The 18,720-nt window shown below is 42.0% G+C and overlaps 1 protein-coding gene across 1 annotated transcript in view; it reads right to left on the reverse strand.

Annotated features, from left to right (window-relative positions):
- Positions 1–4,819: 4,819 nt before the first annotated feature.
- The window catches only part of TSHZ3 (teashirt zinc finger homeobox 3), a 107,499-nt gene continuing 93,598 nt past the window's right edge, over positions 4,820–18,720 (reverse strand). Inside the window, exon 3 of the mRNA XM_063946052.1 lies at positions 4,820–9,295. Within this exon, the coding sequence (XP_063802122.1) occupies positions 6,099–9,295 (3,197 nt within the window). The 3' untranslated portion in view covers positions 4,820–6,098. The remainder of the gene's footprint in view (positions 9,296–18,720) is intronic.

The following is an 18,720-nucleotide window of genomic DNA, read 5'->3' on the forward strand; positions in this document are numbered from 1 at the left end:
TATATATATATGTGTGTGTATTTATACTTGTATACAGTACACATACATGCTTCCGACTAAGTGAAGACATTTTATTTTTCATTGCTTCACATTAACATTATAAGGGAAGTTTGCCAATCTAAACACATGTACATGAGAGATGTTTGTCGCGCTAGCGCCTGATAAAGGGTTTGTCTATTTTTGTATTACACCCTTTAGGCCCCCACTGGATTAACCTGGTCATTCCGAGTTGTTCGCTCGCTAGCAGATTTTAGCAGCATTGCACACGCTAGGCCGCCGCCCTCTTGGAGTGTATCTTAGCATAGCAGTATTACTAACGAAAGATTAGCAGAATTGCGAATAGAAATTTCTTAGCAGTTTCTGAGTAGCTCCAGACCTACTCCTACACTGCGATCAGCTCAGCCCGTTTAGTTCCTGGTTTGACGTCACAAACACGCCCTGCGTCCGGCCAGCCACTCCTCCGTTTCTCCAGCCACTCCTGCGTTTTCTGCTGGCACGCCTGCGTTTTTTAGCACACTCCCGGAAAACGCTCAGTTACCACCCAGAAACACCCACTTCCTGTCAATCATTCTCCGATCAACAGAGCGACTGAAAAGCTTTGTTCGCCCGTGAGTAAAATAGCATAGTTTTGTGTAAAATTGCTTAGCGCGTGCGCCCTGCGGTGCATACGCATGCGCAGAACTGCCGGATTTTAGCCTATTAGCAATTCTGCTAAAAACAGCAGCGAGCGAACAACTCGGAATGACCACCTAAGCCCTTCGATGGGAGTTCCCTTACTTGAATAAGGGTGCTGAGTGAAGGCCTGACACCATCCGAGGAAATAAGGGGGAGATGTGTCTAGTAGTATATAAAGTGTGGAGAAGTGGACTAGAGGAGATGTTGCCTATAGCAACCAATCAGCATCTACCTGTCATTTTATAGAACTTGATAAAAGCTTCCTCAAATCTGATTTGCTGCTATGGGTAACTTCTTCACTCTTGCTACATCAACCCCTAAGTCTGTTGGAACGGGAAGGGTGGAGTTAATGAGACATCTGATTATCACATGACTCTGTCCAATCAGATGCCACATTCCCTACACACCCTCAGCAGAGACAGTTTGGATCTCCTAACCAGTTCCTTGGTTTCTCTTCTGTCCATCAAAGTCTCTGGTAACCTTGCAGGGTCCACCGCTGAAGTACTACCTGGGTAGGAGGAGGTTAGGTCATAATTTCTGAAAATTGAAAATGTGGCGTTTGAAGCTCTCCTCTCAGTTACTGGGAAGCCGCTAAGCTCCAGCCTATTGTTTCCTCTTTCACAACTAGGCTGTTCAAGCTTCATTTAAGATTCTCATCCTCCTTGTAGCCCTGAGCATATCACCGAGCCATAAATTAGTTAAATTGCACATTTATCAAAATGTTATTTTCAGATACTGCGCAATGATGATAGCTGTAGAATGTGGGCTGGGAGATACCCCGGGCTAAGCGGACACCAGGGTCATATCTTCTAGCAGAGTCAGGGTAAAAACATCCACCTTTCATCCATGTCCTGAGAGATACCGAATAATTTTACCTTATACAACCCCTCAGGATTGTTCATTCATCACGCTGTGGGCTACGCAGTCCAACTAACAAAGCGGCAATTTATGTATGAATAAAGTGATTGTGAAAATATGTCTCGGACAACACAGGACTGTACCTCAGCGAACATTAAGCATCATTTATCTCCAATTAGCTGCAGGATTTCTCATGCTATTAAAATGCAAGGTTTCTCTTCCCCCCACATAAAAGCACCTATTCAATTTCTAAATAAATCACTGTATCCCGTTGTGAGCCCATCTCTTTATTCCATAACATACATTTTGAAGGAAGGGTTATTTAAAATAAAATTCCATCCAAAACTGACGGTATAGCCTGGTTCCATAGGGCTACTTACCTGGGATCTGGTGTTCAGGCTATACGGCAGATGCACCTTATGGTTTCTGGGCCCTTGCTGCTACCCCAGTCACTTCCGCCCGCTACTGTTATTTAGAGCAAGGGGTGGGGGTGGGGGGGTGCTATGTCCAATGGTGGCATATGAACGTTATAATAGTAGATGGTCTTCTGATTTTTTCCTGATATTGAATCAGTTCATTTTGCAGTTCTTTGCTTAACGTATTCAGGAGAAAGCATCCATAATTGTAATACAGGACAGGAAAGTCTTGGAGAGCAGTTATTTTGTGTCTTAGCACTTGTTCGCAGAAGGTGCATAAATCCTTGTCTGTGAGGTCACTCTCCTAGGTTTGCGCAGATGTACTTTGGTTGAAGGGGAAATGCATGTACACTATTTAAGGGTCAAGACAGCCGTGTAAGTGTGTGTGTGGGGGGTGGGTATGCAAAAGTGTACATATACAACGCGCAGAGTTGGGTGTATCGGGCATAACTCCCTGAAGACTGAAGTGTATGGATGCCAGCTCGCGCTCTCCACACTGCGCATTTTCAGGTTTATCCGCAATCTCTCACAATTAGGCCCAAAGGCATTTCCTAGCACTGTGAAAATAGGCATGCACCTTGAAATGTGGCTTGTAAATTACAATTGAGGCAATTCAATTAGCTGTATTACTTTTCTAATAGTAGCCTTGTGCACGGTTTCATTGCAATTACAGGAATTATAAAATCCATAATTTCAGTCCACACCCATAGCAGCGAATTAAGCAGATTTTAGAGTGCGATCATTACCCATGCATCGCGCAGTAAGGTAACACAGCATGGCTACTGCGGAATTTCACAGCTAATTGAATGGTCCCTTAATGTAACGAGTATCTGAGACCAACATTTTGTAAAACTAAAAACCTTCTGAACTGAGACAGGAAGGACCAGCTAGTTATAATTAGGATGTGTAGTATTCAAAATGGCTTCCTCTTAATCAGTTATTAAAATGAGAGAGTCACATATACAAAATCACCAACTGAAATGATAAAGTATCACTCCCTACACCCAGATGGTCTGGATCATTACAATTATTTAAGACCAAGGGCCAAATGTAATAAAGTGAGAGTTTCAAAAAGTGAGATTTGGTAAGGTTTTTCAGGTTTGTTTTTTTTAAAGCGCCAATAAATGATTGCCACTTTTAAAAAAAACTGAAAAACTTTACCAAATCTCTCACTTTTTGAAATTCTCACTCTATTACATTTGGCCCCAAGTTTCAATCTTCAGACATCACATCTTGCAAGCCGTGTTGTGTCCATTTCAAATTCTGATTCCCAAGTATTTATGTTTTTGTGTCTACTGCACAGATTCTTTCTAGGACAAGTAAGACAACCAGAGAAACACAAATCTCTACAATATCAAAGCACAATTTTATAATATTCTTGTCAAATTAGAAGATGGGTTTGTCACAGTTATTGTGTATTCCTTAGCCCGTTCTCTGCAGATTATTGAACATTTAAATTACATTAAGTGTTAAATAAAAAAAGTAACTGCAGTTGTACTCATTATACCAATATATATTTTTTGTAATACAATTATAACGTCATGTTCTTAAATTAGGATTTCCACTTGACCCATGCGAGTTTATAATTACTATAATTTTTTTTTAATCTGTTCTTTTAGAATGACACCAACTGTATATGTGTGTGTGTGTGTGTGTGTGTGTGTGTGTGTGTGTGTGTGTGTGTGTGTGTGTGTGTACATTTTACAACCTTGCTTATACTCATTTTGGCAAGGATATAATTTTTAAGGAGCAGCAATACATTTTCTGCACACAATACCGGTATGTGGTGTGTAATGGTACAACCAATAACTTTTTTTTTTTTTTTTTAATAATACTACTCCATTAGGGGGTGGTAACACCAGGAAATTTGACATCATCGTGCTTCACAGAAAATACACATTCTAAAAGTTTTACAAGTTTTTGTAACAGCCTCTGAGCTACTCTGTGATTTTTGTTCTTTCACTTTATATTAAACCAATGCTGAAAATATATCCTAATAAGTTGTCATTCTACACTATTGCCCCGCTGTATTTTGTCACATTAATGATTTAATGTTGGTGTTCGATTAAAAGTTGCATCTCGCACGTAACAGATTCTAGATTTTGTAATCAAGAAGATAAAATTGCTTAAAATTCTAAAGTTCCTCTGAACCTCTTCAGGTGCAATGCAGGCCAAGTGTTTTGTTCCGCTGAACTAAAGTTAACCCATGAATGTTGTTTCAAAGGCGCTCGTACCAAATATGTTTAACATCCTTTTTTTTCCCCTGTAAATTTCCAGTCTTGCGATTTATTGTAGCACCTGGCAGATCAAGGTATCATTAATATGCTCTCTCCAGCCTTAACCACATACAGCAACACAATTTAATTGCAATGCGCTCGTTAGCTGGAGAACGTTTCAGACATAATTGTAAAGGTAACACAAGATTATATCGCAAAGGAAAAAAAAACAATTTTAATGCTGCTGTAGAAAAAAGGTTATATGAAGAAGATTCATATAATGGTATTTCATTGTCAACAACACAAAAAAGAGTGCATTACAGTGTATGTGCTGTTTACATGCCAATATTTTATACACAGATTCCTTGTATGGTGTCAGCTGTCAGTTACTTCTGCAAATTAACTGCCAAAAATGGAGAACAGAATCACTTAGTGAGCCGGTAACCACGGGTTACCTTTTATATGCTTTAAGATAAAGCGGCAGAATGGGATCTTGGGAGGATAATTAGACAAAACAAAACAAAACAGAAGAAAAAAAAATTTACAAAATGAAATAGAAAGGCATTCTACAATATGGGATAACAACCTGGGGTGCTTATAAATAATTAAAAGAGGTTATATTACAGAATGCCTCTTAATGTTTTAAGCAAAAAGTTTTCTAGTACAAACAGTTTTTTATTTTTATTTTTTTCCATTTTAAAGCATAAGCAATTCTCAGGAAATAAGAGTACACTTTAATTATCCAAATATTTTAACCCTTTGAGCACTGAGAATGGTTTTGAGTGTCTTTGTTTCACATTAATAAATACATTTTCTTTCTTTACAAAAAAAAAAAAATTGTGCAAAAAAAAATAAAAAAATCTGTCATTTTTTTTCCCTGTGTTGTGTGATGTCAAATATTGTTGGAAACAAATTATATTACGTAGCTAATAAATATGTATAATTTAAACATGAACTTTTAACAATATAGATGTATAGTAAAACAATTATATTTTTGTTTTAGAATAATAGTTTTTGAATACTTTATAAAGACTATTTGTTGTATCCTTAGAATAATTTACAATGCTTGGGTGTTTAAAAAAAAATAAAATAAAAAAAAATCTCTTAACTTTTTCTCTGCCAGAGGAATTCAGAAACACCAATTTGTTGCTGGCATATATAAGGTTAACAAAAAAAATAATAAAAAAATACATAAAACAATATTTTTACACTATACATAGGCACAGCTTATGTAAAAGGAGTGTACTGCATCAGATACCGAAAAACTCTAGTTAAAAATGCAGAGGAGGTTATTGGGGGGGGTGGGGGTGGGGGTGGGGGCAGTTTCCATTAACATCAACCACAATCTCCAAAATGCAAGTCTATACACTATATACAGTTTATTTTAACACCTTCTCTGCCATTGCTCTGCGATGTACTGAAAGTCCCATTCGATAGTCATTTAAGTAGGGGGGAAAAACTGCAGCTGTAGAATCATGTCATGAAGTGGATCTCAGTCGGTACTTTTTATTTAAAAAATAAATAAATAAAAAAAAAATCCCCAGATTAACATAAAGTAATGATCCAAAGTACTCAGAGGGCTAAAGGACATATGCTGAAAAATACTAGCACACAGGTCAAATGAAAAATAGTGTACCAGATTTAGATATAAATGCTTAATTAAACTGTCTGTTAATTCATGCAGCCCGGCGCACAGCTAATCCGATTTTACACAAATTCCAAACACTACGGCATTTTAACCTTCATGTGTTACCTGTAACAACAGCTGATTATGCACCTCTATTAAACACTGTACAGTATTACAAAAGAGTTCGCACCCCCAGAGTGACTCTCCGGAGGTAAAATAGGAACGTGTGCCAAGTATTGTAGCTTTAAGGCTTTTTCCTGACAGTTTTCCTCAAAGCAAATTACAGTCTTTTAATAAAAGTAAATACTACTGCTTCTCTAGCTCTGCCACGTACAGCAGGTGATCTTCTGGGGACTTCCCGTGTGTTTTACTCAAGTGAAGCTTCACAGCGTGTTTGCTCGCAAATGTCCGGTTACAGAGCTTGCACTGGTAGGAGGTCCCGGTCTCATCTTCTGGAGAGGACGCCACCAGCTTTTCAGAAGGGGATTTTGTTTGTGCTAATTGATTGTGTATCTGTTCGCTAGAAAGTTTAGACAAGTCCCTTATCCTAAAACCTAGGTGTGATTCAAGATGACAGATGTAAGTTGAGGGAGTCCTGATTTGCGAGGCACAGTCATTACAAAAGAACACTGGGTGCCCAGTGTCTAAGTTCTTGAGGAACTTTGTCCCACCTGTCCTTCGTAGCTGGTATTTCACATTAGCTAGCCAGTGGCTAATTGTGGTCATGGAGAGTCCTGTAAACCTGGAAATGTGCATTCTCTCTTGCGGGCTCAAATCTGACATGACATATTTCCCCTCTGAGGTCTGCCGCAAGCTCGCTGCAAACTGGGCCTGCAGGATGAGCAAATGTTGGGGGTTCCAGTTGGATTGCCGTCCTTTCCTTTTCTGAGCTGGTGTGTTTTCCTCTGGTTCTTCTATTGTGGTACCGTCAATGTCAGATTTTTCAGATATACTGGTAGGTGTAGAGGATTTTGATGTGTGGCTTTCTGTCAGGTTCTTCAGCATATCAGATATATCTGACAAGGCATTCTCCCGCAGCGGCGAGTTTGACATGAATGACACAACTGCAGATGTCTTTGCTGTTGTCACTGTAGATGAAGAAGATGCAGAAGACGTCGATGTGGATGACAAAAGCGCTGAAGCCAAAGAGCAGTTTTTGTCACTCTTCCCTTTCGTCAAATCTATGGGCTGGTCATTGTTCACATGGTAAAAATAACGGTCTGTTAAGTGGTCTGTTTTTCTGGCTTGAATGGGTGGCGTCGCCACGGCGGCCTTCTCAGCCAGGCTGTTGCTCATTTTAAATAACATGCTCATGGGATCCAAAGCAGGTAGCGACGGCTTAGCTGCCTTGCCCAGGTGAATGTTCATAACAGACTGCAATGCACTTAGCGGATTAACAAACGGTTGTTCGGGAGGGTGGTCCGTTATTATAGCAGTGCTGCTACTTAAGCTACCTATAATGGACTTTACGTGGTCCTTTCCGTTCTCTACAGGCTCCCGAAGTGAGCTTTCTTTGCAATTGTCTTTATGTGGAATTGGACTGTTTTGCTGGCTTTTACACACAACTTCATTCAGGACATCGGTTTTCGGGGGCTCACTGATCTCGCTGCCACTCGGAGACGGTGTTGCGCGTTTGATCGGTGAGAACTTTCCTTCTGGCTCCTTCATTTTATCTTCCACTTTCACTACCTTCTCTGTCACTTTCTTCACTAATTCTTCCATTGCATGGAAGTTAGTTTTTGGCACAGGAGAGGTCTGGCTGCTTGGTGGTGACAGCAGGGGCTGATTTTTGGTAGGTGACATCATGTCACTATTTCCGTACATTGGTTTTAATGGCGTGCTTTTCCCTGAGGAACCTAATGATAACTTCATCATGTTGGGGAGCTGGTAGGCAGCGTGAATGCTTGGGTACCCTCCCCAGCTTGGCGTGCCATTCTGAGCCTTGTTTATGGCAGAAGTTACTGTATTTTCCAAAGACTTGAGAATATCTAACCCACCTTTGGGGCTTTCTTCCAAATCATTCTCAGTCAAGTAATGGTATTTGGATGAGACATCGAACTTCTCCTCATCTTCACTTGACTTCTCTTTGTCTTTGATTTTATCATCTGGGATTACTTTGTCTTTATCCACTTCTTTTTTTATTTCGACATTCAGTTTTGGTGACAGAGACGAGATGTTGTTGGCAGGGGGTGTAAACGTGGTGGCAGCTAGCGGCACAGACTGTACCTTCTCATCCAACAAAGAGGTTGGCGTAACTGGCGGTTCTAGGACAGGTTTTCCTTTCTTAAGGGCTGAATTTGTCACTTTTATAAAATGACCTGTGACCATCATATGGGCGGTGAGTTCCTGCAACGTGTCATGTGAACTGCCACATTCCATGCACTTAAGTATCTGCGATTTCCTAGCTTCAAAATGCCATGCGTAGCTGGCCCCATTTTGGTGCCCATACCGGTTATTTGGTGTGATATATGGGTTGGAATTCTTTTGCAAAGCTTCACTTGCATCTGAAATTGTTGCTTTTGGAGTCCCCCCTGTCGAATCGGGAGAACTTGGAAGTTCAAATTCTAGAGACAGTTTTTTCCTAGAAGCTGGGACAATTTTAGCTGCTACAGGGGTAACGGGTTCTTTAAGAGGCACTTTTTGGTAGTGTTTTGTTTTAATCATGTGAACACTTAAGTCCTGAAGAGATTCAAAAGAATGGCCACAGTACATGCACTTCAACACTTTCTGGGCATCCTCCTTTCCTTCCATTTCAAGTAATGAACGTTTACGTGGTTTTGACCAACGTTTCGGGTTATTGTTATCTGCTTCGTGGTTGTCGTCTCTATAATGTCCCATTTCATTCATGTGAACCGTTAATTCCACTAGCGTATCGTACGCAGCGCTACAGTCTTTACAGCGGAACTTACTGGCACCTGTGAAGATGGAACCGTAAAGTTTGCTGCTCTGTCGATACAACTGGACAGTGCTGAAGAGGCTTGGCTCGGGGAGGACTCTGTTCTGAGATACTTGTTGTAGGCTTTTGGCCATGGCTGTCTGGTGCCAGTCAAAGCTCCCACTTCCACAACTACTGCTACTACTACTGCTGCTGCTGCTACTGGCATTGTTCTTCTCAGAAGTGGCCTGGTGAAGATTTAAGCTGAGGTTTGACCAGTAAGAATTGGAGAGGAAATTATTGTACACAGCTTTCATCTGCTCCAAGCTGTCCGAGACGTTGGAATCCTCCAGAGGAACCATCATCTCTTTACTTTCCTCCTCATTTTTGATGGAGCTACTTTCGAAGTCGGTCAAGCGATCGCTGGTCTCGCTGACGTGAGAATCACTGTCCATCTCATGGCTGGAGAATTCGCCAGCCGGGGAGTGTTGGTAGCTGGGGGAATTCTTTGCAAAGTCTTTCTCGGGGCAAGCGTACTTCGCAGACGGCTCTCCTTCAATAATGGCGTCCTCAGTTTCGCCGTCATCGTCGGCAAGCGCGGCCGCCTTCAGCTCGTCCGGGACGTAGGCTGCAAAGATAAAACAGAAGCCATTAGAAATTGTTCTCCATAACTTTCTATATATCTTCCAGATACAGAAAAGACAGAATGTTTTTGTGAAATAATGGTTAAACTGTGACATTTCTTCTCGGAGAAAAAAGCTAAAGGAAAAAAAAAACCTCTTCAAACATAATTTGCCACCTTATTCTTCTCAAGGGGCAACAGCTTGAAATTAAAACTAAATTTGAAATTAATGAAGCACATTCTAGAGGTGGCATTCATTTCTAAAGTAATAAATTACTTGTATCAACCTTAGAGACAGCAGTTCCTGTCTGTCAATTAATATGTCTTATGCTTTTTCTACCCCTAATGCATTTCTTGACAGACAGTTTCACAATTTAAATTAAGCACACATTTTTTTACTCACTACATTTCTGATCCTCAACCTTTAATAAACATAAAGTAGAGAACTATCAATATAATTCCTACAATGAAAGAAATTTACATCAATTACAATAAATTAAAAAATGATTTAGATTTTGTATGTGTCTTGAGTGTATAAAGTAAATGGCTTAAAAGCTTATAATCACTTTTATTTTAAGTGATGTAGGTGCACTTTCTGTACTGTTAATTCATTTTCATTAACCCCTTGCTCTCCGGCGTGGCCCGCGTCTCAGGGAATTCTGGGTAAGGCCTCTCTTTTTATATATGATAAACCCAACAGGTTACTTTTTGTGCTGTACTAAAGCTACACAGACATATTTTTCATTTTTCACAAGCTCTATAGTGGATGATATTTAACTATTTCAGTACTTATTCGGTATTAATTGGACTAATGTGACCTAAATTATTATTATTATTTTAACATGACCATATGACTGTTGTTATAATCTGACCATTAAGTTCTAATCTAATGGCATTTGAAGGTTCGTATGTAAAAAGCGGTGTTTTTTTTATGTATGGCGTCATGGCTGACAGGCTTAAAACCTTTCATTTGTGCCATTTATTTCTGTGAGGAGTCAAATGTGCGTGTTAGGGGGGATCTACTGTAATTTTATAGTAATTCAGCCAACATGGGGTCACAATAGATCAAGCCTATTAAAAAAAAAAGTCACTTTGCAGTAGAAAGCAAATAGGACAGTTATGTTCCCGCGTCGTGAAATAAAAAAATGTGTATTATTATAATAAAAAAAAAGAATCACGCTGTGCAACCAAGAGCGGATATCTAGGGGTCAGGATGCAGACGGAATCCTGAACTCTGCAACTTTATTTGTAACCAGCACTGGTGCACAATCTGCTCTGCGGTCACTAGCGTACAGCGACATTTTCTGGCAAGTAAGCAGCATTCCTGGTGTTTACCTTTGTTACCCTGTGCTTTATGTTTGTATGTATTGCATAAATCACATGCCAGCCGTACCATGCAAAGAATGTACTGTCAATATGCTATTAATTCAGTTGCAAACACCGAGCATTTAATCCTGGCATAGCTGGCTGCAGCTGAGAAGCTTTTTTGCAGCCTATTTTGTGGCCGCAGAAGGGTTAAATCGTCAACCTACAAATGATAAATTCCTTGGAAGGACAGAGAGAGAGGAGAAATATATCAGACGTGTAACTGCTCCGCAGGGACTGCATGGCACTTCCTGGGTGATTTTCCTTTGTGATTAAAGACGAGGCTTGTCGTTCCTTCGTGTATCATAACACTTTCACTATGGCCTATTACAGCACAAATTGATTCCCACCCACAACAATCCGTCTCTCCTTTTGTCACAAAGGCTACTGACGCCTCCATGCAATTCTACTTTACCCTAGCGTCTTTTGTATAAGACACGTTACGCTGGGAGCTGCTGAATATCTGGATCTGAACAGAGGCTTTTTTTCCCCTTCTTCTTCCTACCTTTAAATGACCTCTGGATTTGCAGCTAAAATGACCGGAATTAAATATAGCTGTACAAATTGCGCTTGTAATTTCATCTGCAAAACTAGGCGTTACTCTCCTGAAGAAGGCACTCGGAGGGGCTATCCTGGGAGAAGCCCCCCAGGTGCGCAGATCTGGGTGAGTGCCAGACTGCTGGAAAGTGCAATTATTCTTTTAGGACAGACTCCTAATGTGCACACAGGATCGTATTCAGTGTCAGATGCGCTCGTACTGAATTTCAGAGCATTTTACTGTGTCTGTACCATTTATAACTGGTACTTGTACTCTAACCATTGATTACAGAAAAAAGCTGGTAACCCCCCCAATCCCTTCAGAGTCAAATGCAACGTGGGCGCAAGCTGTAAGCAACTTGTTTACTCATTGACGGATTTGCTCACACCCCGTGACCCTAATGATTTGAAACCTATGGGTGGCTTTCAGTAATGAATTAAAGGTTGAAAGACCACTTTTATCAAGCCACTTCCCCCCCATGTTCTCTGTGCCATAACAAGCAGGACCCCTCCCAACTACGGATAGGCCTATGTATTTAAAGCATGGGGAATGCTTTGTCCTTTAAGACTCTTCATGAGCAGAAAATGCAACAGCTACCCATGTAAACGTGTGCCATTAACTGTAACGAAGGTTTGGACATTGTAAAGACATTCATTATATTCCCCAAAATTGGTAGACAGTGTTTAGGGATCAGAGCTGAATTTTATCCATATGACAATAACACTCCAGCAACGACAGAGGAATCCTCCCATAACGCAGGCGTGATCAGGCCGGGTAAATCTTATACGGGCGTCCGTTTTGTAAAACATGTACACGGGATGTTCATAGATACAGGACAATCTTTCCTTCTCATTACAAGACATTGTATGGATCCGCGTATTATATATCCTCCTGTAGCCAAACACTGAATATCAGCTTCACGGCGCGGAGAGACAGTCATCAGGAGACTTTCCCTTACAAGGACCCTCACCGTGACTTGTGTTAATGAAGTTAATTGAATTTAAGATCAATAATGGTTAATTATTGCAATTTGACATTCAAAGATAAATGGCTGCAGGACAGAGAAACGTCCCGCTATGTGGGTTCTGAAACACATTACGCTCTGAGAGGGATCACACAGCCGTCCATTGATCCAGGTAGAAGCTGATCGACCTAATGCGCTGATGAATGCACACACTCTCCCAGCTACAAGTAGATGTTCTAGTAGACCGGTCTAACCCTTGTCACCGGCCAGATCTATACGAGCTATAGCCTGGAAATCTATGGAGACAGATTAGAGAGCTGATGTAGGAACAAGAGATGCTTCAATAAAGGTGAACTTATATTATACCGAGTAATAATGTAGCACAGTCATGACAGCTTATGAATCAATTGGGATTAAGCCAGCAATGTACAAAGGTTTACTGCTAAAGCGTATGCAGCAGCGAGGCACGGCCGATTGCAATGCCCGTAGACTCTACAGATGGAGGCTCACCGGCGGGTATGGAACTAGAAGTCCCAGCATGGCATGTGCTGGAACTTCCAGGTCCACAGTAGTCAGGTCACCTACTACACCCATAAATAATGCAGTGTATAGTGTAGTAAAAGCATTTCAGCATTGAGGGGCAGATGTATTAAGCCTGGAGAAGAGATAAAGCAGTGATAAGTGCAAGGTGATAACACACCAGCCAATCAGCTCCTATATGTAAATTGACAGGAGCTGATTGGCTGGTGCGATATCACTTCTCCAGGCTTAATACATCTTCCCCAATGTTCTCACTGTTTAGGGAGATAACTAGTCCAGCTGCAGCCACGAGGCCATTTAGAGGCTACGAAGTGACTCACGGATTGCCAGGAAAGACTTGTTGATTCATTATGACTTGATCCCAATCTGTGATGATGCTGCGCTCAGCTCTCTATAGAGAGAATTACGCAGGATAGTATCAATAAGAAATACAGGGGGCTGATAAGAGAATAACCCGCATTACAGACTGGTGACTACAAGCTCGTCTCACACAGGAGACATCTCCAATGTCTCCCTAATAACACTCCATTGCTGGTATCAGGGCAGTGTCAGGCCTGGTGGCATCACAGCTCAAGATTAAAATGAAAAATTCTACCCCATGTAGATTTATGGCAGCTAGAAAATATAGATAGAGGCGCTCATGAAAATCACACACCAAAATTTCACAGGTTCAGAATCAACCAAGGAATCAAAAATAGGTAAATACAAAATATATATATTTATTAATGATATAAGATTACTATTGCATAGTAGACAATTCACAAATAATGTTCCTTATAATTTTAGCATGATTTGTGAGATACAGAAACTTAAAAAACACATGAATTATCTAAACCTTGAGAATATATTAAGTGCCCTTGAGATATCACTGAACTATATGGTATGGACATTCAAAGAGTATGTATCAGAATGTTACAGTCTTTTTAGAAACACTGTTGCCACAGCTGCTGGATGTGACTCTTGAATATGTCACAGTGGCTGCACGTATAGATGATTGTCAGCATAGGTTAATGTATAAATACCTCTCCATAGGGGTCATATATAATATTTGCCAGACATTTATATATGTTTTGGGAATATTGATAATATCGTCATATTAATTTCTTATGTCCCTTTATTGAATCTTTGATATTGATATACAAAGGATATCTCTCATATATAATAGTTCCTCTGTATGTTTATATTATATATACTTCTTACTATGGTCCCTCTTTATAATGATTATGGGTGTTTTTGTTATTATATAAGGTTCTGAGAATCCCCATTATATATATAAGCTCTCAGCACTAATAGGATGTATTGCGAATTATAGCTGGGATATACGTTCTAAATTAAATGAACATTGTTTTTTTATGTCTATGACACTCTATTTTTATATTTTTTATGGATTTATGTGTGTTTTTTAACATATATACTTTTTTAATATAGTCTATTCTATCAGGTTTTAAAATCCTCAAGGTATATAACCAGATAGATTGTTATTTAGACAGCCAAGGAATCTCTATATAAGTGCATGTGTTACCATTGGTGCATGATTATACTGATTAGTTACATCTGTGGAGGCATAATTAAGAGCCCTTTAAATTACACACACTGTGCAATAGGAGTCATCTTTGAAAAAGTCACGGGTCACATGACGAAACGCGTCAGGACTCCTCCCCCTTTTGCAATTCACCGAACACCTGATACACCTGTATCCAGGACGCTCTCAGGCCACAGCTATCTTATCCGGCTCACACCAACGGCAGCCGTGGAGCGGCTTTCCATTTGGCTTCACGATCAGCCGCAGGCGCTGCACGGTCACGGCAATTGTCCTCAGCATCTTACACCTCGTATTCTACCGGCGGACGGTGCACGTCCAGGTAGTTTAGAAGGAAGGTTCTCCATACAGCTGGGCTTAAGTTACCTCCGATTCAGCAGTTACATACCTGCCGCCCACCATTATCTGCACAGCACTTGCAAGGTGGAACCAGCAAGTTAATCAAACAAATTCTGCAGCCGGCTGACATATCCAGATATTACACGTACCCTCCAGCTTCTTTACCAACTGGGCAAATTCTTGGACTCACCCGGGGACGCTTGGGTTCACCAGCCCCTATGGAGAGGTATTTATACATTAACCTATGCAGACAATCATCTATACGTGCAGCCACTGTGACATATTCAAGAGTCACATCCAGCAGCTGTGGCAACAGTGTTTCTAAAAAGACTGTAACATTCTGATACATACTCTTTGAATGTCCATACCATATAGTTCAGTGATATCTCAAGGGCACTTAATATATTCTCAAGGTTTAGATAATTCATGTGTTTTTTAAATTTCTGTATCTCACAAATCATGCTAAAATTATAAGGAACATTATTTGTGAATTGTCTACTATGCAATAGTAATCTTATATCATTAATAAATATATATATTTTGTATTTACCTATTTTTGATTCCTTGGTTGATTCTGAACCTGTGAAATTTTGGTGTGTGATTTTCATGAGCGCCTCTATCTATATTTTCTATTTGGTTAACCCTGTAGGAGTATTGCACATCTCCTCATAGAGGCGAATGTGTTTTCCACGCCACAAGCTCCAGGTTCAAATTATCTATAATAGATTATTATACACAGGCGCAGCAAAATATTCTTTATTTTTTGTCAGATTTATGGCAGCGGCTGCACATCAGCCCAGGCGCTCTCAGGCATTAACAGGACAGCGCAAAGTTCTCCAATGTCTTCTTGCTGAAACCTCAGGACTTTTCTGATTCATAAGTCTCTCCAAAAGTGACATCACAGAATCCTAGACTCCTCCCTTTATGGAGATGAGGCAGGAGACAAACTAACATGAAATCTATTAGTGTAAAAAGCAGATGCAGCTATGGGAAAAGGGAGACAAACGTAGGTATGGGAGAGTTCATAGCACTCTCTGTTTCATGTAATCATGATGTAGCATCCGTGGAGGACACACAAGTAGACTGGAAAGACAAAAAGTTGAAAATGCCGTGCCAGCCACGTTCTGGGACTTGTAGTCCCACAACCAGAGTTTGAATAAATTGCCAATTTCTAACCTTAAGTTTCCAAATGAAAGTGACTTTTTATGATCGTTACAGATATCCCATAAATTGATCTTGCCTGTAATCCACAACCTGACAAATGCATTGGGATGGCGCCTGCCAGACACAGCCAGGACATAATTGGTTAACCCTGGTGCCGTCGCAGAAGGCAAAGTTTCTGTAAGAGATTATGTTTTCCCAATAATGCTTTCATTCTGCGCCTTGCATACCAAACATGTTAAATGACCACTTAGGAGATTTCTAATGACAAACTAAATGTTGTCAAAGACAGAGAAAAAAATGTTGCTGATTGCGGCGCTCTGACAATATAAAGGCGCTGCGGAGCTCTGTCACAGTGTAAGATTATGCAGAAATACCGCTGAGAACGCTACTAATCATCTACTCCTGTCAATTACTTGAAGGGTGGGTGACAGCATATTTACATTAAACACGTTCCGGCAGCTGAAACCTTTAATGTTAAACTGGAATACATTCCAGAACCGGGACCACTTCCTCCAACCTTTCCCGGGACAAAGAACCGGGACCACTTCCTCCAACCTTCCCCGGGACAAAGAACCGGGACCACTTCCTCCAACCTTCCCCGGGACAAAGAACCGGTACCACTTCCTCCAACCTTCCCCGGGACACAGAACCGGTACCACTTCCTCCAACCTTTCCCGGGACAAAGAACCGACACCACTTCCTCCAACCTTCCCCGGGACAAAGAACCGGGACCGCTTCCTCCAACTTTCCCCGGGACAAAGAACCGGGACCACTTCCTACAACCTTCCCCGGGACAAAGAACCGGGACCACTTCCTACAACCTTCCCCGGGACAAAGAACTGGGACCGCTTCCTCCAACCTTCCCCGGGACAAAGAACCGGGACCGCTTCCTCCAACTTTCCCCGGGACAAAGAACCGGGACCACTTCCTCCAACCTTCCCCAGGACAAAGAACCGGGACCATTTACTCCAACCTTCGCCGGGACAAAACCGGGACCACTTCGTCCAACCTTCCCCGGGACAAAGAACCGACACCACTTCCTCCAACCTTCCCCGGGACAAAGAACCGGGACCGCTTCCTCCAACTTTCCCCGGGACAAAGAACCGGGACCACTTCCTCCAACCTTCCCCGGGACAAAGAACCGGGACCGCTTCCTCCAACTTTCCCCGGGACAAAGAACCGGGACCACTTCCTACAACCTTCCCCGGGACAAAGAACCGGTACTACTTCCTCCAACCTTCCCCGGGACAAAGAATGAGTCTCTCAATAGCAGAGGAACTCAAACCAAACAAGATAATTCTACATAAAATAACAACACAGCTATTATGTATATTGTAGAAAGGCAATGATGGTGCGTCACATACCACGGATCACGCAATGTCTCCACGTGGGGCTCATGTGCAGCTGCGCACAAATCTGCTTTAGATTTGGATCTTGCGGTTTTATCACTGCGCATGTTCTGCCGTTACCCGTATCAGTCGCATATTCACTGAATGGGCGTAACTATGTCCTACAGGTATAGTGTGAGTGTATCTGGGGCGTATAGAGGGAATTGCGGGTTACAAAGGGTTCTGCTACAAGTGCACACTCATAAAACCAAGCATAGACTCCAAATCTGCATGCGGGTGAGTATCTGTATATAGTTTCGTGCACGCAGTGGCGGCAGACCCTGAGCAATATTCCTGTCCTCTTGCTAGTGGCTGATAGGATAACCAGCGCTTTACCTGCAATGTCACAGCGTACCAAACACAATGACTGGAATGTCACAAGAAACTAATGGATCTGCAAGGGAACCTTATACTATGACTAGTCACCAGTAATGTCAGCGCCGGAGGCTGTGCACGCCTGAACAGAGCAGCACTTGAATTGCTCCGTCAGGCGCCATCTGATGGCCACCGGCGCGCAAAACACTTGAATTCCCCCCATATAGGTGAGGAGCAGCGTTTGCCTTTTATTATATACGATTTGCCTGACTTGTGAGTAAAGGAGAGGCTGGATATCCACGCTGTCATACAGAACCAGTGACTATCCCTGAATGTGCGGCAAACGTAGATCTAGGCCCTCAGGAAAGCGCGCAGCAGCTGGTGTACAGCAAGGAAAACAGGAGCGATACCTCCCTCCTCCAGGAAACAAGACAGGGGCTTCCCATTTATACTGTAACTCCAGCAAAACCACCGTGTCACATGGCGTGACCTCCAAACGACCACCACGTGTCAGGCAGGAATATTTGTTTTGGTGAACCCCAGAAGACCTCTGCTCAGATATTTTCTTACTGCTTAGATAAATATGGCGGATGATTTATCCCGATGGACTGCGGCGAGTTGCAGCGGGATGCCTTGCCCTGTGCGCAGGACGCAATCTGCCTACATGCATTTATGGGGCCTAATTCAGACCTGGTCGCATGCAGGCGTTTTTTTGCACTGCTGCGTCCAGGTAATCGCGCCTACAGGGGGAGGGGGAAGCGCTTTACAGGGGTGAGATCAGCTGTGCAGTGAGCCCAGGACTTACTCAGCCGCTGCGACGATCCGGGCCAGTGCTGACGTCAGGAATCCTCCTCCGGAACGGCCGGGCACGCCTGTGTTTTTCCGGACACTCCCAGAAAACGGTGAGTTGCCTTCTGCCTGTCAGTCTTCTTGCGATCGCTGGTGTGATCGCTTTCTTCGTTAGAGTTGTCGCTGCGCAGCGACGGCCCTCGCCAGCGGCTGACGCGCCTGCACATTGCGGGCATGCACAGTTCAGATCCGATCGCACGGCTGCAAAAAAATGCAGTGTGCAACCGGGTCTGAATGACCCCCATGGTCAGCTGGAGAGTACGAAACGACGGCAACAAATGCAGCGGAACGCTACTATCCGTCAAAAAGAATATATATATATACTTATACTACAATGATAGTGGTGACAGAGGGCGCTCATATATACGAGCCGCCTTTCTCATTGTTCAGTTACAGCCGGGGAGAAATTTTCTGGCTATATAGCCAAAA

This window comes from Pseudophryne corroboree, chromosome 11 (genome assembly GCF_028390025.1).
Source record: "Pseudophryne corroboree isolate aPseCor3 chromosome 11, aPseCor3.hap2, whole genome shotgun sequence".
NCBI classification, from domain to species: Eukaryota; Metazoa; Chordata; class Amphibia; order Anura; family Myobatrachidae; genus Pseudophryne; species Pseudophryne corroboree.